This window comes from Chamaea fasciata, unplaced genomic scaffold (assembly GCF_029207755.1).
Source record: "Chamaea fasciata isolate MVZ Bird 193981 ecotype frontalis unplaced genomic scaffold, bChaFas1.0.hap1 SCAF_3, whole genome shotgun sequence".
Lineage (NCBI taxonomy): Eukaryota > Metazoa > Chordata > Aves > Passeriformes > Sylviidae > Chamaea > Chamaea fasciata.
The window spans coordinates 39,919,025-39,946,868 of NW_027094088.1; the positions used below are offsets into that span (position 1 = coordinate 39,919,025).

At 38.0% G+C, this 27,844-nt stretch overlaps 1 protein-coding gene across 1 annotated transcript; it reads left to right on the forward strand.

The window, feature by feature from the left end:
- Nucleotides 1-2,037: 2,037 nt before the first annotated feature.
- CEP43 (centrosomal protein 43) lies at nucleotides 2,038-23,594 on the forward strand. Its single transcript, XM_066178678.1, has 12 exons — nucleotides 2,038-2,256; nucleotides 7,386-7,439; nucleotides 9,286-9,340; nucleotides 9,968-10,056; nucleotides 11,994-12,128; nucleotides 13,657-13,740; nucleotides 15,180-15,397; nucleotides 18,047-18,156; nucleotides 18,764-18,832; nucleotides 19,569-19,608; nucleotides 20,276-20,369; nucleotides 20,850-23,594. Exons 1-12 carry the CDS (start codon nucleotides 2,167-2,169, stop codon nucleotides 20,922-20,924), a joined length of 1,113 nt encoding a protein of 370 aa, XP_066034775.1. The 5' UTR covers nucleotides 2,038-2,166; the 3' UTR covers nucleotides 20,925-23,594.
- Nucleotides 23,595-27,844: the final 4,250 nt, after the last annotated feature.

Sequence of the window (27,844 nt, forward strand, 5' to 3'; positions counted from 1 at the left end):
GATCTGAAAAAAACCCGACACAAAATGAGTTGAAACGCTTCAAAAGAATACATTTTTCCAGCTTTCAGCAGTTTACATTAGGATTTAAGGATCAAGATAGAGACTTTCAAATTTTTTCTCCCTAACACATTGTGCTGTTTTGCTTTGATTATTCTCATTGCACAGATAGAACAAACAAATCCAGCTAAACTTTATTCCTAAAAGTGTGGTAAGGAAACATTTACAGTACTCTGAGCAGATGTACACATTTTGGAATATATGTATATTCTCATGTCCTAATTTTAAGTCAGTAGATTTGGTCCATGGATTATTTTGAAAGCTTAAATTTGATTTAAAGTGTGTTTATAGCCTGTAGCTATGTGTTTCTATGATTTCAGAATTGACTTGGGAAATTACGAAGAGTTGATTTGCGAATTACATTCATTCAAAATGGAAACATTTCCTTCAAACGTGAGATAGTTTGAGGTGGTGAATTACAATAGGACACTGGACTGTGCTTTGCTGCCCTCAAGCTGATGGATATTTAGCTATATAATAGTCTGCTGTTTTGCAGAGCTCAAAAAATCTTATCTGTAGAATGGGTTCAAAATATTCTACATGTATTTGGAAGCTGGAAGGCACTGTTTATGAAATGCTAAATGAATCTTACATATGATAAACTGTCTTCTAAGTCTACTGATTTGTCTTCCTCTGCTCTCTTTATCAATTATTTTGTCAAGTGGGTTTTGTCTTTCCATTAAGTTTAGAGACCTAGTGAACAAATAAAAATAACTGTAGCAGCAGATATTATGTTTCTCCATTTACTATTTGTTTCTGACACGGTTTTGAAAAACTAAATGGAAAGAATTGTTGTCTTAAGTGCAGTGTTGTGGGTTTACTTTAACACAATTTCGTAATGAAGTGAAAGACTGCTAATGCTTCCGAACTTCAGGATTTCAAAATGCAACACTGTAGTCTTTGGGTAGCTGAGGGGATGGGCGTAGGGCTGCAGCAGTACATCCCATGTGTCCAGCAGAAGTGGCATGGAGTGACGGACGCCTGTCCTCACAGGCTTGGCCAAGTCCTTGGAGCATCCCTGAGCAGTCGATACATGTGTTTTAAAACCAGCTTTCCGCAGCGTCCTGCTTCGGCCGGGACCTGTACGTGCTCGGCTCCCTTGGAGGCTTCCTAACTTATGAAATTATTTGTCATATATTGGACTTCTCTTCAAGAAAAATTATAAGCAATTTAGCATGGAAAAAATGCCACATGTAGAGCTGCGGAGAAAGCTTTATAATTTACAAAGCTTTATACTTTCTGTTTTAAGGAGCAACAACTAACATGCCTGTTACGAAACAAGGGCTCCAGAAGCCCCTTTTGGTATCGGGCAGCGTCAGGTGCCCTTGTGGGCAGCAGAGCAGGCGGGTGAAACCTTGCCCGGAGCCCACTGCTGCCGTCAGGAGCTGCTGAGGCGAGCGTGGCCCTGGAACGGGGGCTGTTCACCCCTTCAGCCCGGACACAGAGCAGCTGCAGCTGCCCGGTGGGGGAACTGGCGTTGTCCAAGTGCTGCTTGGACTTTGACCGGCTTGGTGCTGTGACCACTTCCCTGGGGAGCCCTGGGGCGCCTGCTCAAGTGCCCAAACACTCTCTGTATGAAAATATTTTCCTAATATCTAACCTAAGCGACTTAGCTTCATGCCATTCCTTTGGGTCCTGTCACTGATCACCACAGGGAGATGGCTGCCTGCCTCTCTGCTTTCCCTCACGAGGAAGCTGTAGACTGTATTGAGCTCTCCCCTCAGTCTCCTCCAGGCTGAATAGACCAAATGAGCTCAGCCGCTCGTCGTATGGTTGCTTGGGTCCGATCGTGGCGGGAGAAAGGGAGGGACGCAGGGCGGGTCTGAGGGGCCGCGCTCTTCAGCCGTTACCGCCGGCCCGCTTTGAACTTCGCGCCCGCCGCCCGCGCTGCCCGTTCACCACCGCAGTTTCCAGGCTCAGCGGGCGGCAAAAGCGCCGGCGGGCCGCGGCCTCTCGGCGTCCTTTCTCGGGGCGGTGCTGAGGGCGGTCACCGGCCCGATCTGCCCCGTTCGCTCGGGTCCGCCCTAGGCTGGTGCCTCCGGCGGCGGCGAATCTGCCGGGCCGGTCCCGCCGCTAGCGCGGTTTGGGCGGTTGTCAGGGAGAAGCAAGATGGCGGCCGCGGCGGCGGAGGAGGACACGGAGCTGCGGGACCTGCTGGTGCAGACGCTGGAGAGCAGCGGGGTGCTCAATAAGATTAAGGTGGGCGAAGAGGAGCCTCCCGCCCGCGGGGAGCGTTGGCTGGCGCTGGCGGCGCTTCGCGGCCCTGCGGAGTGTGGGAAGACCGAGGCTTCCGGGGCTTCGTCCCCTCTCACTCCCGCTTGCCGCCCGTGTTCCCGGCTGGAGCGCTCCGTCGGCGTCGCGGCCTGGCGGCGGCGCCTGCTTTGCCCGTGGTGTTCCCCGGCCGCTCGTGATGGAGCTGGTGCGAGGGCCCGGGGCCTGAGCATGGCTCGGCGCTGCCCCGCGGCCGCGGGAATTCGGGATCCCCCGGGCGGGCAGGGCGACGGGAGCGCGGGGAGCCCGGCCCCGGCTGCGGCGTTCGCTCTCAGCTACCGAGTGGCCGCAGGAGCTCCCGTGCTGCCGCCAAACCGGCTGGAAGCAGTGGGCAACAGCGTGTGTCAAATTAATCCCTGCTTCGATATGGAAAGCCCTTACTGAGAATTTTGAGCGGGAGTTGTTGTGGGTCTGTATTTAAACACTTGTTCTTCTTGAGTGTGGGTTGCTTCAGTTGTGTCTTGGAGGCTTGCTAAGTCTGGAAACTCTCTGTGGATGCTGCCTGCTTCCAGGGAACAAATAAAGCTCTGTTAAGAAAATAAACAGAAGATAGTGGAGCGCATGCTACTGCTGAGTCTGTAGTGCAGCCTGAGCTTGTGTCAGAAAGGGTAGGAAAATTGGTTCCATGGATTCTTGTTCAAATTCAAAGCTTCCGGCAATAATTGTTGTCTATAATAGAGAGCAACACAGGTATGGAAGCCTAAAAATAAATGGGTTTCCTTAGAGGCTGGAGGAGAAATGAATTGTAGCTTTCAGATCAGGGGTGGCGGTGTTTATCCACTGTTTTAAGTCTCCAGAGGTCGTTGCTGATATTTCACGAACAGTTCAACAGATGAAGTGGTTTATGGAAGTGAGAGCATCTTTGTGTATGTACTTCCAAGTAACTGTATTTTGAACTAGTCATACCTTTCAGCAAAATCATATTCAAAACCATGTTGTTCATCCCTGTCAAATCCTTGTTTAAGTTCTGTAAGTGAATGAAGATTCTAGCTCAAGTAACTGTGTTCTGAGTAGTGAGACTTTTCCAACAGATGTCACGTAGGCCTTTTGGGCCACCTGTTAACCACTCACATTCTGTTAAACAATGCAAGTGTGGTGACAGTAAAATTGTAATTAAAAAGAGCATGGCAAGACAATGGGGTCACATTGAGCTCATGAACTGCAGTTTCATAATTCCCACCTTTGTATAGCATGTAAATTTTCATACTATGGTTGCCAGCCCATTGAGTTTTATGTGAATAAATTTATTGTAATTCATTATTCTATAACACTTAAACTGTGCAGTATCCACTGCTGTGTAAGGTGCCATTATGGCAGATTAGAAAATTACTTAGAAAAACACCAAATGCAGCCTCTTTGCCCCGGATTATGTCTCTCTTTAATACAAGGTGTTACTGTTTAATAACTGATACGCTTATGGCCAAGGCTCTTGACTGGAAAAGCTCACAGTGGTTTTCTTCTTCGCTGTAAACCTTAATTGGCATGTGAGTTTGATGAGTGTTGATTGTCAGTGTAAATGTCTTACACATCTTTTTCTACTATTACCTGACAAAAAGCCTGTTGCTGGAAGAATTAAGCTTTAACAAGACTTCTTAAACTGTCATTTTTAATTGAAATTAGATTATACCATCCATTAAAAGCGTTGCAGTCATCCTTTTATTAAAATTAATTAAACTTAATTTTGTTCAGTTGCATTTATCTGTTATGTGTCAATATTTTTTAATTATATAGTAGGACTGAATATTTACATGTTATCAAAACTGGTGCTTGTTTCATACTTGAGAATGAGAACTGACCATTTCTCAAGATGGATGAGGCTAGAAAGCTACATTAAAGTATTTGTGATTAATTGAAGTAGCTACATTAAGGAGAAAAATATGTGATCAGTGTATAGCTGCATTGGTATGAAGCACTGGAAGGATTAGAACTCAAGGGGAATTACTTCAGTGGATGGAATGTATCAGAGTGTCACACATTTTATGACATAATGAGAGTAATTTTTAGAAGGAAACCTATTTTCATAATATAGTTTTCTACTAAAACACGATTTTAAAATGGCTTGCAGTTTATTAGTTTATTCTTGAGATTAATTTCTTGGATGCATTGGTGTTGATATAAATTATTTAGCTGAAAATATGTTACTTATATGACATTTTAAAATTTGTTTATGGTTTTTGTATTTGTCTTAAAGTTTGAGCACTGGAGTAATTAATAAAGTAATATTGTGAAAACTGGAAGTTGTATAAATGTATTTGCTGCTTTCAGTTGAGAATATCCTGTATTTCCTGTATTCTCTAAACTGCAATATGTGTGTATATATATATCCACACATAAATATATGTGTACAGTACAGATGGATACTATATGTAGTTTGTTAATTATTGAAATTAGTCTGATGAATAAAACAGCTTTCTAATGAATTCTGTAAGCACACAATATAACTGTAGATATTTGTATTCCGGTGAAAATTGTCACTGTTTCTGTGTGATAGTGTACAAATAGGGGGGTTCTGTCTTGAAGAGAATGTGATCTTTCTCCTAGGGAAGCTGTCATCGTCTGGGCAAGAGGAGCCATTATGCTTCTTGTGTGTTTCTTTGTTATTTTGTTTTAGCTTATATTTTTTAAATTTATATTACCTGACTTTTGCGTCTGGACCTTGCTGTTGTTAAGTGAGGGGGGTTAGCATCACTAATGTCATACACCTAGTAAAGCTTTTGGCCAGGTGGTGCTGATCATTTCCTACTAATTTGCTTCAAAACCTGGACAGCTGAGGTACAGGCAAGTGGTATGATGTTAGAGAGGATAAAAGTACTATTTTTTCACATGAGCATGTGTGAGGGTCAGTTAAAATTTGTCCTGTTTGCTTTTGCATCTTCGATCCATGTGTGGTAATGAAAAATGCTTTTAAATGCCTTAGAATTGTTAAGGGTCACTGTGAGCATGCTGTGCACTGCAGTGTAACCTCCTGTTTTCTGCAGGTTGGGATGCACTGTTTGTTTTAAAGCCGTTCATACCAGAAGATCAACTTAAGTCTTAGATTCAAGGAGAATAATTTTGTTTTAATGTAACATCTATCTCTTTTTAGTTTTATGAATCAAGTAAAATTGGGCACTAAAGTAAATAAAGGTGAACCAGCTATTCACGGGGAATGGCAACATCTGAGAGAAAATGACCTTGTGTCATTAAATAAATAAGAAGAGAAAGAAAATCACCCCGTTAGTAATTAAGAGCCATTGGATTGGACCTTGAGGAGTGGACTAGGCAAACAATCCCAGTTAAGTGAAAAAAAAGTGACAGTTTGATATTGTTCCAGAATCTCAGAACAGATCAGACTCTGGATTAGCTGATGTACTGGAAACTACTTTCAGACAACTTTATTCTCCAGTCCCATGATCCAGACCTTGTGGAGGTTTACCCCTACCCACCTACGTGCATTGACTGGTGTGTTTTATTTTGAACAGTTGTAACAGCCAGTCAGGAATGCTTTGTTATTTTTATTATCCTCTTATGTAATATATTTGGGTTCTGTGGCCTAAGTGACAAAGAAAGCCTTGCAACTGTACCAGGTTTATCTTAGAGAGGTAAGACTAAATAAACAAGTTATTGGCTGTTGGTTGCAAAGATAAATGAAAACAGATTTAGTAGGAATAATATTTAAGTTAATTGGGTGTGTAAAAGGTCTCACAGATTGACAACTCTAGCCCAATACCTGAAAAAAAGGTAAGAATAATAAATAAATTAATTGCTTATAAGAGGATTTTCTGATTGAATGCTGTATCCCAGCAACTGAAAAAATGTGATTGCAATATCAGTATGATCATTGCATATCATTGTTTGTAAGCGATTTGCTCTTCTTTTGGTGAGAAATCCTTTTAGGTTTTTTTGCATTGTTTTTTGTCCTTCAATAAAGTGTCCAAAAAGGAGTTTCCTTAAAAAAAAAAGTGTTTGTTTTTTCCATGAAAGGTTTTTGGGTTTGGGTTTTTTTGTTTGGTTGTTTTTTGGGTGGGATTTTTATTTGGTTTGGTTTTGACGTTTGTTTTTTGTTTGGTTGGTTATTCATTTGGTTTGAGGTTTTTTGCTTTGTTGGGATTTTTATGGGTGGGTATTTGCTTTTGGTTTTATTTTTTTGGTGAGAGGTTACTTCATGTTTAGTTACTTGTTGTAATATATATGAGAAGGACCAGACATTCTTCATATTGGTTTTATTCTTAGTTATGGAAATAAATCTTTCTTTTAAATTCTGTGCTTTTTTGCTGTTGAGGCAACTTTATTATGCTGTCTTTTTTAGTTTATTACTGCAGTGTTATCTACTGATTCTTCAACTATCTACCTCAAAATGTCAGACCAAGAGTTGATTAAAGTGGCAAACTAATTCCATTTGGCACATTCAGTAAAAGTAGAAAAACTATAGTGCTTAGAAAAATTATTTAAAAGTAGTCAAGGCTTAAGCTTCAATATTCAAAGTAGTCCTTAGAAGAATTCTGATGCTTTATAATAATATATTTAAAATCAGGTAGGTAAACCATTACTACCAGGAGTATTTGAATGGCTGTGATCTTGTTCTTTTCCTTGAGAAATTCTGGAGTTTGGAGTGTAATCTGGCAAGAAATCTCAGCAATTTGTATATCTTAGTGTTTAGTTTTTAATGGGTTATTATAGCCTATTTGTTCATATTTCCTGGAAGAATTGTAAATGAAGGCTAGGTGTTTTGGAGCTGCCTGAAAGAGATGGATGTTTAATTCACAGAAGAAACTAATAGGAGATAATTTAGGTACTTTGGAATCCTTTTATGTACAAAGAAATAATTTAGGAAGCCTTGTATCAACTTTTGCTGCCCCCTGCCTTGTTCTCAAACTGGGAACTATTATTTTTCTGCCTGAAGTAACATTGCCTGTAATCTTAAGTGTTTTAATTGCAATGATATAGATTACAATCCATGCCAATTTGCTTGAGGAGAAACAAATAGCTGTAAAGCTACTTGCTAGCTCTTTGCATCCTATTTGCTTAGGAAAAAGGTGCTTTTAGAAATGCTGTTTGTTTTTTTTTTTATTTGGCAGGCAGAGTTACGAGCAGCTGTGTTTTTGGCATTAGAAGAACAAGAGAAAGTAGAGGTAAGAGAACCTTAAAAATAAATCAGAAAGAAAAAAGCATCCTTTGTGTAGAATTAAACATAATAGCTTTAATAGTTTCTGTTTGTGAAATGTAACAAGATAAAAAGATGTATTTCTGCATAAGATGCATAAAGAACACAAAACAGGACTATCAGGGTGTTTCCTGATGTTTAAAAATGGGAATTGTTAAATAGCCTTTTGAAATTACAGTTTTAAGTGTCTGTCTCTGCTGGGTTTATATGGCTTCTGTCTAGTTGACCAGAATAGCTAAATATTTTCTCCATCAAATACATCTTTTAAAAAAGATATCTGCTTGACTGATCAAGATTTTATGAAATTGGGATAATGTCTTTCAAAATTGAAAATATTATACTGGGGTGTTTTGACAAGTGTATTTTGAAAGCAGTTTACCCCAGTACAATGTCAGGTATGCTATTGCTTATGGTATTTCCCATAAGGATGTTCTAGGCTTGCTTCAGGATACTTTGCTTTAACACTTAGGGATGAATTCTTAATAAGGAGATGGACTGCTACTTCAGCAATATGTTAATATTAAGGGGATGAGATACCGATTCCTGATTGCATAACAGTATTGCTGTGGTATACAGATAGCAGTTCTGTGACCTCTTCCACTGCCAACTTTGCTTCATTTTCATTCTCTTTCCATTTTCTAGAACTGGGGAGTAGAGAGTGCTGTATGTCCAGCCTCTCTGCTTCAAAAAGAGAGGAATGGAAAACTGTTCTATTCCTCTGCTGGTTAGATGATTGTGCTGTTTCTGGAAAAATGCTTGACTGAAACAGATGATTTTGGGATCTTAGTAGGGACGGGAAGTAGTTATTCTGTGATGAGATTCCATATTTCAGAAATTGAACATGAGATAGCTGAAAAAGATGTGGTGGAAGAAAGATATAGAAGAACAGTGCCATCTCTTTATGGGAAGCTTCAGGATATTATAGAGCACCCAGAGAATAACCTCCCACACTGCCTGGGGAATAATAGCAATAGTTCAAGTGATGTGAAGAGAGATTTGCTACAGTACATTTCAGCTCACCATTTCTCAAAAAGCTTATATGTGTCATGATATTTTAAATTTCCACTGGTTACACTTACCACTACTCTGAATTCTTAAATATTAAGCAAGATTTTCTTTTTTCGGGTAGCACTTTCTTGTGTGTTAGCATTTGCAACTGTAGTGATAAATACCTGTAACTGATCTTTTTCTTAGCCGGGGTATCCATTCCATCTTAGGAATGGCATGTAGAATTTGTTTTGAAAAATCCCAGAATGATTTTAACAAACCCAGACACAGCATATTGATTTATTTCTGTTTAAAAATTGAAGAGGGCAAATCTAACAAGGGAGAAAAAAACATTTTTCATAATATCTTTGAAGGTGTTTTAATGAATAGAAGATTAGTATTGATTTGTGTTCTGATAATTAGCGTGGTCCACACTTTGTCTGGAAGATTTGTAAATTTCCACTTTTTTAAAGATTTGACTGGATTGCCTTAAATTTTGCAGTATATTAGAGACACAACTTGGGAAGTTACCTGCTTAGCTTACCTCTTCAGTCATTAGATAAATAAAAATCAATATGTTATTAACAATTTTGTTGAAATTACTTTAGCTCCGAGACAAATTTAATTTGCCTAAATAAATTTATTGCTACATAGTTTTTACTTGTCGTTGTAGAATTCATCCAAAGGTAAATTATTAAGAAGTGAATTGCATGGGCAGGGCATCACTGTGTAGCAGAGTACACCAAAACACTAGTTTGCTGTGGGTTTCAGTTTCTTGCTACCATGTAGATGACATTAATTGCTGTTTGGTTTTTGCTTTTTGACAGAACAAAGCACCTCTGGTAAATGAAAGCTTGAAAAGTTTTTTAGGTACAAAGGATGGTAAGTTCTTTGTTTAGTATATACTTCTCAAGATAATAAAAATAGGAGACAAAGGATTAAATCTTTGAGTCTTATGAACAGTGCAGTCTCTATTACATTAAGTATGCTTTTGTTCCTTTCAGATGTCCTAATTACTACTCATTCAGAATAGAATTAAATGTGTAATTTTTGAAGTTAATATTGCTGAAGTTGTATATTTAATTAAAGTGATTAAGGCATTGAAGTTAATATTTCATGATGCCTTATGGTTGTGCTACCTCAGAGACATTGTAGACCAATAGAAACTGTAACCAGTGAAAACTAAGAGTAGAGGTACAGGAGTGAATGCACATATACAACAAATGTCAAAGTTGTTTTTAAAACAGCTGAATAGTTTAAAAAATGCTGCTTATGAATTTTGTAAGCGGTCTGTAATGATCATGTGGTATTACTGGCTTAAATGATTTTGATATGATGGCCAAGTTCAAAATTAGATAGCTGGTACACAAACTTCCTATGAGGTGGTAGTTTGCTGAATGTCTAAACTATGTCCATACTGAAGTCATGTGTGCTGGTGTTAATGTTAAATCTTTGAAATAAGATTTGTTTCTGTCTGGTGTGTTTTAACTCTTCTTATTTTCTTTCTAGGTCGCTTGGTAGCAGGTCTTGTTGCAGAATTTCTACGGTTTTTCAATCTTGATTTTACTTTAGCTGTTTTTCAGCCTGAATCAAGCACAGTAAGATATCCTAGTTTTGTTTGTGTGCAGTGCTCATAATTTGAAGTGCATGGCAATGAACACAGAAGTTGTGACATTTGTTTAAACCACTTGTTTTTATTAAAAAAAAATTATGTTTTGTCTGTAATAGGTATTAGTGTCATGAAAATACATTTTTCAGGAAAGTGGGCTAATATGAATGTTTGTCCTTATCAAAATCAATGCTAGATAATAATTTTTTTTTAATTAACAAGCTGATAATTTTTGTGGAGCCAAATAATAGTATATGAATCCTGCATACCTCTCCAATATTTTTTGCCACTAACTTTACTATGTCACAATATTAAGTTAGTATTGTTACATGAAAACTAAAATAATGTCAGTCATGTACTCTGAGAGAAATTTCAGTGACACAAAGGGCTTTGTGCAGATATACTTGACAAAAAGTGATGGAATAGGATAGTTCAGTTGGGAGGGACCTGCAGTGATTATGTGGCCCAGCTGATTGCTTTAAGGCTTTAGGTAGTGAATTAGAGGGATTTTTTCATTTTTGTCCCTTTGTCTCTTTTTATGGTATAAAGGTTTTAATAGTAATTTTGGGTTTGAAGCAGTTTCATTTCACTGCAGAATTTCTCATTATATCTCAAGCACTTTTTTTTTCTTGAAGTCAGTTTAAATAGTTAATATATTAAAAAAACACTTTTCTCAAATTGATCAATTAGTTGACTTCTGTTTCTCAGAACCTCATGTTTCTTTTTAGGGGCTTATTCAAAGAAAATCCCATACAACTTTGTTCTTTGCTAAATATCCTGAGCCAAATTAGTTGCTAATTTATTACTAGAACACATCTGTACAAAGATTCATGTTCACGCTACCAAATAGAAACAAATGAGAACAGCCACACTTTGTGTTGTGTTGCCACTCACTCTTGGGAGGAGTGCTTCATTTGCATTGGAAAGGCGTCTTGTGCTCTTTGAAACACCCCCTTATGTTTTCCAATGAATGTGTCCGTTTCACCTATTGCAGAGCATAAAGGAAATCTGGCCAAAGTGAGCTGGCCAAGACTGCTGTGTGTGGTGCTGACAGATTTGAGTTTGTCTATCTCTACTGGCCTCTGCCTCTGAGCAGTTTCTTGTACTGTGTCTTTATACAGTGTGCTTGAATCGTGGTGCCTCACTTCAGTGTTTGCTTGACCTGTGTTCTGATAGGAAGTGTCACTATATGATCAAAAGAGATCAAGTTGAACTGGTGCCCTTTGCAGTGTTGCCATCTGGGGTTGTGCTAACCAGCCTGGGTTTGCTGTAGCATTCTGCTTCTCCTAAAGTATGAAGTTCAGTTTGAAAAAGTGTTGTTGGGGTTTTTTGGATGATACCAAATTGCTTTCATCCCTCTTTCTGTCCAAACCCATGGTTTGGTTTTTTTTTTTAATGTGAAACAGAGACTGAAAGTAAGTGCTGATCTATGCAAGTGTAGCTCTGGATGCACAGGAATGGCAACTCCCCATCATGCATTAATTTATTGGGACCACTGGCTGGGTGTCACTTTTAAATGTGATAGGCTAAAGTAATTTGGCCATATAAATTTTTAAATCCCTTCTTAAAAAGCATGCTAATGATGTCTTCTTGCATGTTTAAAATAACTATGCATGATCTGTGACAAGTTCAGTTATGGATCAGAAGTAAATTATGCAATAGATGGTATCTAAAAGAGGTGTAGATGTGGCACTTAGGGACATGATGTAGTGGTGGACCTGATGATCTAAAGCGTCTTTTCCAACCTGAGTGATTTTATGATTTTATTACTTTAGTCCACAAGCAACAAGACATCATGAATAATGACTGTTTAGTCCAGGTAGAGCTATGTTAAATAAGGCTTTTTTTATATTACAAAATTCATCTTTTGTTTTCTGACAGTTATTTTGTTGTTGTGATTCTTTTTTTTTCTTGTTGTCCCCCCAGCTAAATGGCCTTGATGGTCGAGAAAACTTAGCTCGAGATTTGGGAATCATGGAAGCAGAAGGTGCTGTGGGTGGTCCCCTGTTGTTGGAGGTTGTTAGGAAGTGTCAGCAGAAAAAGACTTCAGGTAGTGGAGAAGTAAGTAATACTAACTTGAAATTTCTTTCTTTATAATTCTTTATTCATTTTTTTTTCAATGATGAAAAATAAGCTGAAATTATGAACATTTGGCTATTGTACTATTATACTGTTTCATGTCTTGATTATATTATGCCTTCAACTTATCTGAGAGATAAGACATAAACTTTATGACTATTACTTTTAATACCACCCTAGGGCTCTTTATTAATATTCTACTACAGCATAGTAGCATGGAGTGAGTCTAGATATATGACACAAAACACTGTGTCACTTATTTTCTAATTTCTGGTGTGGTTTGATAACACTTTTATCTGTTTTCCCTGGCATACATCTAATTTTAATATGACCTGAAAAGCCTTGAATGAGTTTTGTCAAAAGTTTTAAAGTGCTACTGAAAACATATATACTTAAAATTACATATATCAAAGTATTGATCTACTTGAAGGCAATGACAGTAGTATTTGAATGGAATAGATAATTAATATGTTGATTGAGTTAAACCCAACCAATAACATTTGATTGTGATTTGAAAGAAAGTTCTCTACACCCAGGATGCAGTGTCCCAAAGAAAGCTTAAATTCAGGAGTATTGTCATAGGCTTTTAACGTAGCAATTTTCTGTCACATGAAAGGGGGGTTTCCTTGAGCCCTTGTATTTCATCAGTCTGGGAATGCCCCAGGAGAGCGAAGAGCCTTGTGCCTGGCCAGTCTGTCCATGTCCTGTTATGGGGACTCCACCGAGCAGTCCACTGGGTGTTTAACTGACTTGCTGAGGGACATGGGCCAGCAGTGTGTTGGAGTCAAATCCCATTGTGCAATTTAGAAGAGAGAGCCCCTTCTGGGTCTCCTCATTCTGTGATTTCCATACAGTGTGACTACACCTTCCCAGTTTTCTCTAGTTCTATCCTCAGTTGTCTTCCTGGTGTCAAGTTTTCCATACTGTTCAAGTGAGGATGGTAGCCTTGTTTCTAGTTGGATGCAATTATCATAGGATCAGAGAATCATCGAGATTGAAAGAGACCTTTAAGATCATCCAGTTCAAGCATCAGCAGAGCACCATCACTGTAACCCTTAACCCACAGCACTCAGCACCAACTCCAGAGGCCTCTTGAGCACCTCCAAGGATGGTGACTCCACCACCCCTCTGGGCAACCTGTTCCAATGTCTGACCACCATAACAGCAAAACATTTCTTCTAATATGAAATCTGAATTCCCCCTGTCTCATTTAAGGCCATTTCCTCTATACCACTCACAGCAGGCATGGTAGAAGAGACTGACCTCACACCCCCCCACCCCAAGCCTCCTCTTATCTAGACCAGCTGCCTCAACCGTTCCTCTTAGGACAGATTTTCTACATCCTTCAGGAGTCTTTTTGCCCTTCTCTGGACATGCTCCAGCACCTCAATATCTTTTCTAATGTGAGGGGCCCAAAACTGAATGCAGTAGTCTAGACGTGACCTCACCAGTGCCAGTTATTACAAAATTAAGTATAAGTTTTAGTAAGTGCGTATTTGAAACTTCTTAGGTTGCTCCAGTTCTAAGTGACAGCCAGGGCCCCACATCAAAATCATCTGATGGACGGTCAAGTGCACACTCTATACCAAATAAGGTAAGATTATATATAATGAAAAGCTTTGTAATGTACGTGAGATGAGTAAAAGAGAGAACTCCCGTGAAACTGCAGATAGGACAGCAGTCACTTAAATGATCTGCAGTTTGAAGATATTTATTCCACTCAGCAAAAAACTTTCATAAATGAACTGTTGTGCTTATACTTTTCTGGCATGATGTAGTACAGGGCCCAGAACAGAAAAGTAGGTCCAGCTTCGCTTTTATTGTAGCCGGGCTATCATTAAGCTCTTAACTTTCAAAAACAATTTTGTTCCTCTAGGATAGGAAATCAAAATATTTTTATTACTACCACTTGTGGGTTTAAGTGCTTTTTCCTGCCCTAGAAAAACTGAGCTACTGCTAGTGATTGAATGTGATTCTGTGGCTGATATAAAACAGCCTTGGTATGAAAAAGACCTACCAAGGTATATAACTTTCATGGCTTTTAGTCTGAAAATTTGGCTTCAGCCTTCTGAATGAAAGTTAATGACTGATAAAAAAATACTTCAGACAGTACAACCTACATACATATTGGCTATCTGGATTAAATAATTCTCTTTGGATTGTTTCAAAACTCTGCTGCTGTTAGTTTGTAGAAAGGAAGCTAATGTAATAAATCTTTTACTGGCGCAATTTTGATAAGTCTAAGAGAAAGTAAAAATAGCAGTACTCCTTGCTAGGTAATAATAGAAAAACATTTTTTTTCTCAGCACCTTGATTATCTAGGTAAATTAGAATATTGTTCTTTGGGCCACAAAGCCGTGCTAAGTTACAGCTTGAGTTGTATGACTTGATGTCAAAGGTTGCCCATGGCATTGTCCTTACATTCTAGACTGTAGGTCTGAGCCATAAGCATGAGAAGAAGACTGAAAGTTATGTACTTTTAAAGTTCCCCTATTGTCATTTTTGGTTTTAGTATTTGAAAGAAAGTGTCAGTAACTCCAGTTTTCTTATGCTTATTACTTTGAAACCTATATTGCAGAGATTACCATTTAATATGGAACTTAAAGTAATTCATGGGTTTGAATTGATTTCTTTTGAAGACAATGGCTATAACTAAGAACCTTTGTAGAGATGTTGCAAAATAACATGAATAAAGCATAAGAATCAGTCTGTCTGTAGATTTCTTTATTTGCTAACTGAGATATTTTAAAATGGTTTGCTTTTATCATAGAAATGATGTAGATAGCATGGCAATACACAGGATGGAACAAAAGATTTTAATGGCAGCAACAATAAAGAACACTTTCTAAAGTGATAAAACAACTTTTTGCTGCTGTGATTCTTGATGATACTGATAAACTTACTAGTACTTTTCAGGAACTTGAAGTAATATTTTCAAAAGTGATGCTAGGTGTATGTTATGTGTTGTGCATTTACATATACACTTAGAGTATTACATGACATGAATACTTACTCCAGTCTTTATCTTTCAAGGCTGCTGAAAACACTCAGAGTGATACAAGTGTCTCATCAGGGGAAGCAAGCAAAAGAAGTATTCATTTTCTGCCTAATGAAACAAAACTAGATCCTCAACTAGAAAACAAAGACTTGAATACCAAAGAAAAAAGTGATCCAGTAGTGGATGAAGATGATCTAGAGGGAGATTCATTCTTTGATGACCCTGTACCCAAACCAGAAAGAACTTACGGCTGGTAGGTAATGTGGATGTTCTTCTTAATACATGGCTTATTTTGTCCTCTGTATGCTTAGCAGACCTTTGAGAGCTACTAGTTATTTGATTATTTGCTTTTGTAAGTGCTCACATCTGTAACATTTTGTTTCCAAAATATTCACGTCTCTGATTTTGTTCTGTTCCATGATTCTATTCTATTCTCTGCACAGTGTCTCTAGGATATCTTGGATGCACTATGAGTGGAAAAACCTGTATCACGTTAGGGTGCATCAGTTAGGGTACCTAATGTCCCCAACCTGTTTCTTTGGTAGAATGACCATGTACAAGGCACAGACATCAGTCAGTGTTTCTTCTTGCAGCAGAGCAGTGGTGATCTGTACTAAAGGAAGTGGACAGTGACAGGGACTACATTAAATATTGGTATGACTTTGGAATACAAAAAGTACTCTAAACTGGCTCCACAGACTGTAATAATAAGGAAAGTTTTCTTACAGCTGAGGATTTTCTCTTCAACACCTTTTGTGTTTTCAGTGAAGTGTTATTACTTCTTTGTGTGTCAATTTTGCAGATGCATCCAAGGCACGTTTTCTGTTGTTCACCTGTGGAGTCTGATGACTGAAAAATGCCATTTGAAACAAGAACTAGTGACTGAGCTATACAGCACCTTTGTTATAAAACTGAAAAACCTATCTTTGTGTTTTCATGTTGAGTTATCTTGAAGCTTAGCTTAGATACCATTGTATTGAGCAATGCTGCACGATCGTTTCATGATGTTCTTTTCCTGTGCTCAAATAATCAGAGAATTGCTCCAGCTTAGCAGACATTAAGAAGAGGTTGCAGAATCATTTGTAAGTTGGTTTGGCAGTTGGCCTTTCTCCCCAGCTATACTAACAGTGGATAGACCAGCATACTTTTTTTTTATTATTGATACAGTAGATGCTTAGTCTTAGAGTAGGATCCTTCTGGTAGAGCACAAAGTAATGCCAGGTAAACCAGGTCTCTCTCTTGTAAATTAATGGGCTCTCAGAAAGATTATTTACTGTACAACTTTTGTTGGATGTTTTTGTTGGAGTAGACTTTTTTTTTTCCTCGAAAAGAAGTGATTGTACTCTGGAAAATACTGTGTGTTACAACTAATCCTACTATAGTATTTCTTTTCTCCTTTTCTAATTGTTAATACCAAGATTAAAGCTGCGTCTGAGTGCATTTATTCCTCCTTACTTGAGAGCTCGTTTAACTAGCCTTTGACCAAAGTAACCATTGTAGCAGGTAGTCTAAATGTTAAGTTGGGTAAATTAGAAAAGTCTGTAAAAACTTTTGCATAATAATAATAATAATAATAATAATAATAATAATAATTACTAATTTCTTATTTTTTCGATCATTTTCATATGACAGCAAGGCAAATTTTCTTTGAAACTGGGTAAACTAGATTTCTTCTAAAAGACAATCCAAGAAATAGACTAATTATTTAGTAAAATACTGATTTTTTTTTCCTGGTAGAGAAACTCCCTACAGGAAAAATTGCTTCCAGATTATGGGTGTCTGTAGTAGAGTCACAGTCCACAAGTAATATTTTGTGGCACATAATGTTACTGTGATGCAGCTATTCTAGTAACATCCCATAGTAAGGTTTGCTGAATGTGTTACCAACAAATGAACTAGAAGCTATTTGTAGCTGAGCTGTGTGTGCTGAATTGCTCATTTTTACTTGACTGACAACTCTTCTAGAGGGCAAAAAATCCCTCATGTTCTTCAGGTAGAATCCCCTTTGTGGTACTTTGTGCTGGTGTGCTCAAGTCCCAAGGGGTAAATAAGTAGGACAGCTGCCAGCATTGCTTTTTTTGCTAAAAGGTATTTTCCTAATGGAAATCTTGCCTGTTCATTTAAGATGGGTTCAGAGCAAGCAGTTGCTAATGAGAGTGTGAGAGGTGATCCAGGCACTCATTATCTCCAGGTCTCTGAGGCCGTGTTCAAATTTTGAAGCACTTAAGTGCATGATGTTGCACATGATATTTTGGTGATATAGATATAATGAAGATTCAGATGATGCCCATTATTAATAGGAATGGAATCAAAATAGCAAACAGTTCGGACAGTACTAAATGTGAAAATCTTGGTCTCTTTTAATTTTTGTTTCTTCATCCTTTACTTGCAAGTAGAATTTGAACTAGGTAGTAGACAAATGAACTTTAACATGTGGTGAGATCTACCTTCCTATAACCAAGGGGTTTTCATTCTGAATTGACTGCTCTTAGAATTAATGCTTCATCAGACGTAATCTGTTTAAACTGTAAAACAAACTGAACTACTGATCTGTATCTGAATCTTTTTTCTTTTGGCTGAATTTACATATGGGGATGATGAAAGGTCCCTAGACATAAATAGTGATGCTGATGAAGGTGCTCTGTCTGGGAGAGAAGACAGGCAGAAGTCTTTGTGTGGGTGAGAAAGTGGCGTTCTCAAGTCAATGTTGTGGTTGACACTAGTGCCAGTGAGCTGCCTACTGCTTTTACGGTTGCAGAGTGAATAGTCCTTTCCCCTTGCTCTTTTTTGCTATAGTTTTGCTGTTCTAGTTTTATGACAATTTAATAAGAGAAGAGAAAAGAAAGTAATGATGCATATTTTACTGCTCTGTGAAGTACTTATTTATTTGTTTTTTTTACAGGAAAACTGAGGCTAATAAAGCAGGAGGTCTAGCATCCCTTTCTGATGCACCAGCTCTAAAAAGTGGGTTAAGCTCCCTAACGGGTGCACCTTTGCTAAAGGAGTCTGATAGTAAGTGTTTGTATATTTTTGTGTTTTGATGGTTGTAGCATTTTATTTCTGTAATGAAATTAATGAACCACACGTTCAGATGGAAGAATCATAGAGTATGTGGCCCCCTTCTGGTTTTAATGTGTTTTACAGTAGTGCTTTCTTAGTGATGGCATACTGCTTTGATTATATTGTGCTACCACTGGGGGATTTTATGCTTTGGAACATGAACTACTTATCTACATCCCTTTTTTTTGTGTGTATATGAAACAGTGTATATAACGGAGTATATAATTAATAATAATTATTCTACTGCTCAGTTTTAAGCTGAAATTGGCGTATTCCTCTGTATTATCTTAAATTATTTTTACCACCTCTTTAGACGTATTTAGTTTTATGTTGTAAATCCGTGAGTAGTGGGAGGTTATTCCTGTTTACTCCCTAAGTTTTAAAATGTTATCAGAGTTCAACTGTGATAATATAATATGATATTGCCATACTATACTATAAAAGTACATAAGGTTGATATAAAAGAGCAGTTGTTATAACTGGTTGGTTTGTATGTGTAGGTGGGATCTTACTGATGAGTGACAAGTCCAATTTCTGAAATAAGTGCTTTTGTTTACAGATTTGGATAGAAACTCTGTTTTAAAAGACCTGCGGTTTGTGAATGCAAAGCTGGGATCACTAGAATTAGGCAAGTAATTGCTAAACATGTGGAAGCTCTGGTATTTTTGGTTGGCCATAACTGATAAATTCTGGCCCAGCTTCTTAAAGGAATCCAAGAAACTCAGATACACATACTGAACTAAAATCTTCAGCTTCTACTTACATTATTCTATTTAACATAGATTGTGAAGCTTAATGTAGTTCAAAGCAAGATGTGATCTTAAGAAATACAGAAAAATGAAAGCTGGTGTCTTGTGGGTTAATATTTTACACATGGAGCAAAAATTTGATTCAGTCTGTGCATGCATTTACGAATACCGAGTGATGAATTTTGTTGTTGAGGTTTCTACAAAAAGAGCAGGTTTATATTTTTGGTAAAAGATAGCCTGGTAAGTATGACTGCATTTCAGTGGCATATTTAGTTGCCCTCCACACCTTTGAAAGTTGCCTTTCTTTTGGTGTAATATGATGGTGTGATGGAAGAATTCTGTCAAAATAGAGCTGTCAAGTATGTAAGTTTTGTATTCAGCAATGCAGCTAACTTCCTGAAAATGTATGTTCAGTTTTGAAACAATTTATGTTAATAATTCAGAGATTAAATAATGACAAACATAACTCATCTTTCTAATCAGTGTAAGTAATTTAATATACTCCCACTTTTGCTGGTCATCAAACCATGTATTTTGGTGCAGGAATAGATTGGGGTTTTTTGTGTTTCCGGAAGAGAGAACTTGTTTGATTAATAGCTTTTAAATCTTCTTTAGGAAATGGAGATGATGATGAATATGCTGATGACTTCAATAGGTAAGATAAGGATCATACCTCAGTAGGGAAGTACTTTATGCAGCATAAGCATATTCACTAGCATATTTGAATTATTTAATAATATGGCAGACAGTTGCTATCACTGAGATCTGTCAGTGTTTCTGAAGTCCTTTAAACTTCAGTTTGCTATTTTAATAGACTTAATTACAAGTTAAAAAACAACTAAACCATATCTCTTTTTGTATAGGGATAATGAGTTCCTTAAAAACCTGCTGCTAACTTCAGCATCATACTGTGTTGGGTTTTTTGTGGAAGGGGTTTGAGGTTTGTTTTTTTCCTGAACCATGCATTTAATAATGTTTTAGTAATTAATGCAATTAGTCAATAATTATGTTGTAAGCTGAGATGTTCAATTGGAAAATACAGCATCATGAGTAGTCAGTAGAAAATATTTAACAACCTCATGCCTATGATATGAAGGTATTGATGTTGTAAATTGTGTGATCAAGGCCTAAGTATTTCTCAGTATTTATTATGGCTTAATTTAGGTAGAAAGCATTTAGCTGTTACAGAGTTTTAAGTAACTTCACATCTGACTTCCTAGGAAGTGCAATTCCAATCAAGTGCCAGATATAAAGTAAATGTCATACCTGGATGTTTGATAAGAAAGTCTTATTTCTGTGCTTATGATTTTCTTTCTCTTTAGTACGAGTCATCGCTCAGAAAAAAGTGACATCAGTATTGGTGAAGAAATAGACGAAATTTCTGTGGGAACAGAAGAGTCCAATGCCAGTGATAAAGTATGATTATTTTAAAATTTTTTGGTCTTTATATTCTTCTAATCTTGACTTTGTTTCTGACCTTTTGTGAAGTAATGTGCTGTTATCCTTAGTTCCTTAGGCTGTGTTAAGGTTCTATGATTTGTTACATTCTGTTTATTACACCTAGTATCCTTGCTTAGTTAGATGCTATACTGATTAACAAAATCCCAACTAAACAAAAACTCTGCAACAATTGTTCAGTAGAACAACTCACTATGCCTTTCTAGGTGTGTAAAATGTATTTGAAGCTGGTTCAGTGCCCAACATAGAAAGGTTTACTCCAGTATCTCAAGAGCTGTCTGAGTACCTCCTAAAGTATTGAGTATCTCCTAAAGGTACTGTGTAATCTCGTTGAAAGAGCTTCAGGCCAAAAGATACATGAAAGCATATGAAGGAATACATGACATAATACTTACTGGTTTTGTGATTTCTCAGTTTGAAATTTTATTTCTTTTCTAGCTGGAAAGCATCACACAAGACCTTACCATTTCTCAGTTAAGCGACGTTGCAGATTATGTAGAAGACGTGGCATAGAACTGGACAGGAAAATCTTTCATTGTGCTGGACTAGAAGACTGCAGTGGACTATTAATTTCAGACAATCACCTTTTGCTGGAATGTCCACTCCCTATTTGTGCCTTGTGTTTCAAAAAGACTGTAGGTGAAGAAGGTTTTTAAATATTCTTAACAAGAACTAAATGAAATAGCGTGTTCTCGAGATATTCTGATATCAGACTTGAGTCTGATATCAGAATTACTTTCTTCATTTGGTTCAGCCAAACCTTTCACAGCAGGAGATGGATTTTCCAAGCAGAATGTCCATTGCTGGCAGTGGGCATAATAAAAACCAATTGGTAAGAGAACATTGAGAAAGAGGCATGTGGCTTTATAGTGAACTTGCACTGTTATTTTAACAGTCAGATTTTTTTTTAAAGATAACCAAAGCGAGAACCTTCAAAGGTAGTGGTTCAACTCACACTTCTTTTAACACAATCTTGTCAAGTCAGCATGTAGTACATATTTATGGTAACTCTAGCCACAGTACCTAATTACTCCAGACTTACTTGAAACTGCTCTTTTACAGACTCTTCTGAAAGTTGGACTTTACCTTTTTAAAGGCATATTAAATTGAGAGTATCTAAACTCTTAAACCTGTATTTAGGAGCTAAATTTAGCACTAGTCTTAACTCAGAATATTCTTGTTTAAATATGTTTGTCAGACCATTGATGTTAAGACCTAAGCTGTTTTTATGTATGATAATTTCATCAGTGTTATCTGTTGTTAAATCACGAAAGGTAATTTTGTAAGAATTCACAAATCAGTAACTAAATCTTATGGGGTAAGTTTTTAACAGTGTGTAATGCTTAGTGGAGCTTTCATTTTTGAGGGTTCTTTATGTGCTGCAAGATCACTTTCATTCTTGAAAATATTTAAAGTAAAAATGAGCGCCAAAAAGTGAAACTACTAAGTCTGCTTTTCAGATTCTGACTGCTGTACAAAGTTCAATGCAAATATTTAAAAATACCATACTGAATAGATTATGGACACTAAGTTCTAGCTAAGAGCAATTTCATATATTTTCATGATGCTCTTGCAGAACAGGGTCAGTCATGGCAAGGTTGACAGTTCTTCATTGATACTGTTGCAAGTGGCGCTGCTATAATGTTTAGGTCATGGACATTTGTAATACTGACACAAGACTTCAAAATGTGCACTTTCTGAACATTGTGAACACATCTGGAAAATAGACATGTAAGTGAATAAAAATAATTTTATTTTAACTTTTTTTTCTTTTTTTAGGATTTTTAAGTTCCTTTTTCAGGAGCACTGTTGGCCTGTCATGAGTAGTCACCACAGTGGAAGTAGCATGCTAAACTAAAGCCATTGGTTAAGCATATAAAGCTGCTACGAGCACTGGAAGCTGACCTAAATATTTTTTTGCACTGGGCCAGCAGGCCTGGAGCAGTGCTGGGAAGTTAGGCTTGTACATTACATAAATGATTTGAGAGGAGACAGCAAAAGTGTGCCTTTTATTTATGTGCACCCCAAAAATAGCCAGCAAAAAAGCATCAGAGTATTTAGTCATGGTGTTAATTTTTAACTTTGTGCCATATTGTAGCAGCTGAACACAGAGGAGAATTTTTTTCACCCCAAAAAGTCAATGTGCCATAACTCCAAATGGAACAATGTTGTAACATATGATATAGCCTGTGTAAAAAAATCATTTAAGGGTAGGGGAACCTGTGCCTCGGGATACTATGTATGGAAAAGTTTGGATTGGACTTTTTTTCCCCTTCGTTTTTCCAATTTTTTTTTTCCTTAAGAAGAGCATCAGTGTGTCTGAAGGAAATAAAATTCCTCATGAACGGTTGTTTTCTGGCGTTCATTTTTAGGCGGTATGGAACAATACAGAGGCAGTATTGTTTGCTTTCTTTCATGCCTTGGGAAAACATGATGTTCCATTACCTGTTAGCTGTAGGATATGTGGCAATTTATCATACCAAAAGAAGCCAAAAGTTCATTAAAATATTTCTAATTACATTTGAAGATGTGGCCTTTCCATTAACTAATTAGGTATTTTAAGTGTTAACATGACTTGTGTTAACAGCCAAGTATTGTTCTCTTACCTTGGGAGTTAATTGGAGACTTTGCACTTTGGCTCTAATTGAAGGAAATACCAAAAAATGCCAAGTCTCCATGCTGTTCCTCCTGTGAGCTTATACTGAATTGTGTATAATAATTGAAATTGTAAAATAAAGCTATTGTGCTGGCTAAATCGTGTTTTGAGACATGTTGAATCAGAAATCTTAAAATTTAGATAAATTAAGGAAGCTATTTGGGATATGAGGGTTTTTTATGAAAAATGCTTTTTTATAGTCCAGTCTCTGGCTGAGAATCCTTTTAAGCCCTTTAAAGGATCTTGCAATTCCTGATGGTGAATCTGGTTAAGACTTGGCAGAATTACATTAGTGGTATCAGCCCAAGTTGTCAGATGGTTTATGATTCAATAAAGGAAAGAAATCCAACAATCTTGATTGGCAAAATTTTGTCTTGTTTACTGTTGTTTGAGGTATTTAAACCTGACAAGTACAGCTCTCCTGAATGCTTGTTTCACTGTATATTTCAAACCATATTGTTTAGTATTTCACATTGGCTTCTCCCAGAAGGACTAATGTAGTTGGGTACCCCACCTCAGATGTTAGAATTGACAACCATAGCCCTGTCATAAAAGATTTTCTGTGAGCAGAGAAGCAAGTGTTGGAGAAGGACACTGATGACTGCTCTGTGCAGTTCTGTATCAACTAGGTCTGGTTAGAAATATTCTATTTTGTAAAATCCTCTCTGTAATTTTTTTAACAAGGTCTGTGATTTTTCAGAAGTAAAAACTAGATTATGGCTGACAGTTTCATGGCATTAACATAGCTTTTTGTAATAAGGATGAATTACAAAAATTTTATCTTTTTTTTTTTTAGTGAAATTACTGCGTTCCACCTCCTTTTAAGTTAAGTGGGAAACCACAGCACATCTCATAAGGATATTTCCTTGTAAATGATGCTTTCGACAGATAGAATAAAATCACTGTGAGCTTTAGATTGTTTTGACAAAATGTAGACACAACACCTAGCTTTTGAGAGAACTGAAACACCTGATTAGGTGATGCTGGTAAAGATGAGGTTTACTACTTAGTTTTCATTTTATTGTAGTCATTTTCACTGATGAAATACTATGGACAAAGACCAGCCTTGTCTTCAGGAAAAAAAATTCATCCATGGGTAGAGCTTTGTGGTGCCAGATGCATGTCTTTGGCAGGCCCTTTGGTTTTGTGTTTTCCTTGTAAGGCAGAGCCAAGAGAAATTGAACTGAATTGCAAGAGGTGCAGTTTTGGTAGATTTGTAAGTGATCTCATTCATACTGAAGCTAAATCCTCTACAGGCTAGATGCTAAAATCTTCCAAAGCATCTCTGTAGCCAAATTGTGAACAGATAGGCTGGATAAAAAGCAGCTTTACAGAAAAGGGCCTGGGGGCAGCTGTGAAGAGTGAAAGCCTGGAAGAGTGGGCCAGTGTGCAGGCTGAGGGAAGTGGTTACTTCCCCTTCCTTGTCAGATCAGTACCTGGAGTGTTGTGCTTAGCTTGGCTCTCCCAGTACAAGAGTTGCCAACAAAACAGACCCTGATAGAGGAGCTTACAGGATGGTGGTGGGGCTGGGGTATGTGAGCTGTGAAGAGCTGGGACTGTTCTGCCTGTAGAAGAGAAGGTAATGATGGGTGGCTAAACTGAACTTCCATGCTTACCGTGGACCCTATGGAAAAGTGACCTGTATTCCTCCTCCAGGTACCCAGTAAAAGGATGTTAATCTGCAGTGATAGAAATTCCAGTTGCATACATGAAATAAAATCTAAAGCATCACCATGAAAATGGTCCAGGACTTGAAGCAGATACCCAGAGAGCTTGAGAAGTCTCCATCACTGGAAATTTTCAAAACTCAAATGGACAGACTCAGAGCCACCTGATCTAGCTGACTTTGAAGTTAGGTCTGTTTTGAGTAGCAGGCTGGACCTCCACCAAGCCCTTTCAACTTAGATTATTCCATGATTTTATGGAAACAGATCTCTATATGAAAAACTAGTTATTCTGGGGACAGACAGACCATCTTGCTGCCTCTGTGCATGCAAACCACCCTGTTTGCAGGTAGAAGTAGTTTTGCTACAGTTTATCAATGCAGGTGTTTATGTTCATACTAACTGTCCCACAGAGAAAAGCCAACGATTGCAAGAACAGTAATTTAACATTGAATCTACTGTAAGGATTTAAATCTTATGTCCTTGAATAAATCTTTTAAGAAACGTGGACTTGGAACATAATTGGATAGTGTGCTGTGTGAATAGTTGCAGCTGATCCTTACGCTTGGATCTAAGTTGAAAAGCAAAGTGTAAGGCTTCTAGAAGTTGTTTTTCAGTTTCTTAACAGCTTTAAGTATTTTGTTTCAATTACTCTGTGCTATGGGGAAACCACAACAGATAGAAGGCTGTAAAATCAGGTCACTTGCCTCCTTCCCCTGTAAAAGTATCGCATGCACTTTGATAGCAAGAAACTGCCTCAGGCTTTTTTTTTTTTTTTTCTCTGAAATGGAAAAGTTTCCACCTTGTGCTCACAACATGGTCTGTTTTAGGTGACAGGTGTCCTTCAGGCCGTGCTGCAAGGGGAACTATTGGGAAAAGGCTGGCACATGGCAGAGCAGTGTTTCCAGATGCATTTTTGGCTTAGGTGATTGTGGCAGACTTGCTTTTAAACTAATGTTCCCATCATGTTTCAGACAGGTAATTCTGGCAGTTTGTATTAGGTTGTGTGATTAAAAGCTCATCTCCACAAATGGAAAGCAGGCCAGAGTAAAGAGGTAACTTGTGCAGGTGTACTGCCCCTGCTGGGGGCTGCTGTGCTCCAGCAGCTCCTCTCCTGAGGTGTGGGGCTGTGAGGCTCAGCACGCTGGAGCCTCATGAGCAAGCCCTCAGAACCTGCGGTGGCAACCAGCCTCCTGCGCGGGGAGTGCTGCCCACCAGGAGCTGAATCACGGCTGGGAAACGCCATGTGAAGCGAGGTGACGGTGCCACCCACCCGCTTTTCACGTTGGTGAATGTTGGGTTGGGGATTAAGGCTCAGCTCTTACAAGCACAGGGGAGCAAGGGCCAGGGGAAGCCCAATACTGAACTGGAGCTCTTGAAGCTGAAAGCCCTTGCCCTGTCTCTTTCCTGGGCCATCTGAGCGAAGGTGCCCCCAGGCAAGCCCCTGGGTCACCTCTTGGGCTTAGTGACCTACAGGGACACGGGCTGATGGCATGTTGGAGAAGACTGTTTGGGGTGTGCGTAAATTCTCTTCCGGGATATTTAGAGCCAGAATCAAAAGGGGAGAAAGGGAGGGGGTGGTGGTTTGGAGGAACAACCATGGGCAGAGAGGGAAGGGGGCAGCTGTGGGCAAACAGGCTGCTGCTCAGCAGAGTGTCTGGCTGAGCCTGCTCCTCACGGCACTGTCCGCTCTCCCTGAAAATTCTTTCCAGTTCTTTCTAAACATGAATAAAATCTTTAAGACTGTCTAAGTCATACTGGCTTGTGGATAAATTAGGAATGAATTTAGGCAAAGTCTAGAGGCATAAATTTCCTTGAAATCAATGAGGTACTTGGCTACCTGGAAACGTTTGACAGAGACTGGGTTTTACACAGTTATTCTGGCAACCTTTTTAAAAAAAGCACCTTTATGGTGTTAAGTGGCCGACATCTTGACTGATACTAGTTTTCTTCATCTCCTTTGAACTGCAAAGTAAGAGGTCTGTGCTGTGTTCATTAAAAGGAAATTGATAAAATTGAAAGATAAGTAGTTCAAAGCATTCCAAACACAAAATGTAAATTGTGTGTTTCAGAGACTAAACCAATTCTGGAGGTGAGAATTATGTACACTTACACTTCATAATTTCACACATTCAGGGGAGAAATATGGAGTTTAAAATAATTCCTATGGAATAAATTGTAGATTTAAGTAATAGACTCTGTCATTAAAAAGCAACACACACATACACCAGCTATTGTTAAGTGTAGCACTGCAAACCTGGTGTTTGTCAGTTACATTCACTCAGTATACTAAAGTTAATTAAGCCCTAGTGAAATTTGAAATTAGGCACCTAAACAGAAACTATTAACTATACAAGAAGGTTTGAATTTGGAGCAGGCTTTGGCAGTGCAGGTCTCTTTAAGGTGCGGTCAGAGATGTGGGGAGGTGCTGATGATCTCAGAGAAAAAGAGGGCAAATTCTCATGGTCTTCTTCCATGAAAGAGAAATCAAAATTAATGAATACTTTCACGAATTTCTGGTTTCAATAAATGCGTGCTAATTTGATGGGGCTTAATTTGAAGGAGTTGGAAGTGCCAGTCAAACGAATGCATTGGAGCTGTAGGTCTCATCCGGCCTATAGTAAGATTAGTATACAGTAGTATACTATATATAATATATAGATATATAATATAGTGTATATATATTATATATGTATAATATATATATATATAGTATCATATATATATTAGCATACACTACTATCATAGTGAGATTATAGCCTAAGTGAGATTAGGATACACTAGTGTGATGTTAATGCATAGGAGCTCTTCTGCACTGATTCCTGGCATGCATGCTTTTGCACTAAATATCAAAATGTAATAAGATAAACTCTGGAAAAATGCAAAGGAACTCAGAGAGCCATAATAATATATATGCAGAAATCAGTGCCAAGTGCCACTTTGAAAGAATGCAAGTCAATCCAGTTTGTACAAATAAAATTAAATCAAGCACATACACACAAATTGAGACTAGCCCAAGGAACAATGAAGCTGAGAAGGCAATGGGTGGTAGCAGAGAGCAAGTTATGTAAAATTGATTGACACAGTAAGAGTCCTGGCAGCCACACAAGAGC

Coding starts and splice junctions, on each gene's coding strand:
- CEP43 (XM_066178678.1), top strand. CDS start 2,167: ATGGCGGCCGCGGCGGCGGAGGAGGACACGGAGCTGCGGGACCTGCTG. Junction 18,157..18,763: donor TTTGCTAAAGGAGTCTGATA/GTAAGTGTTTGT, acceptor TTTTGTTTACAG/ATTTGGATAGAAACTCTGTT. Junction 20,370..20,849: donor AGTCCAATGCCAGTGATAAA/GTATGATTATTT, acceptor TTTCTTTTCTAG/CTGGAAAGCATCACACAAGA.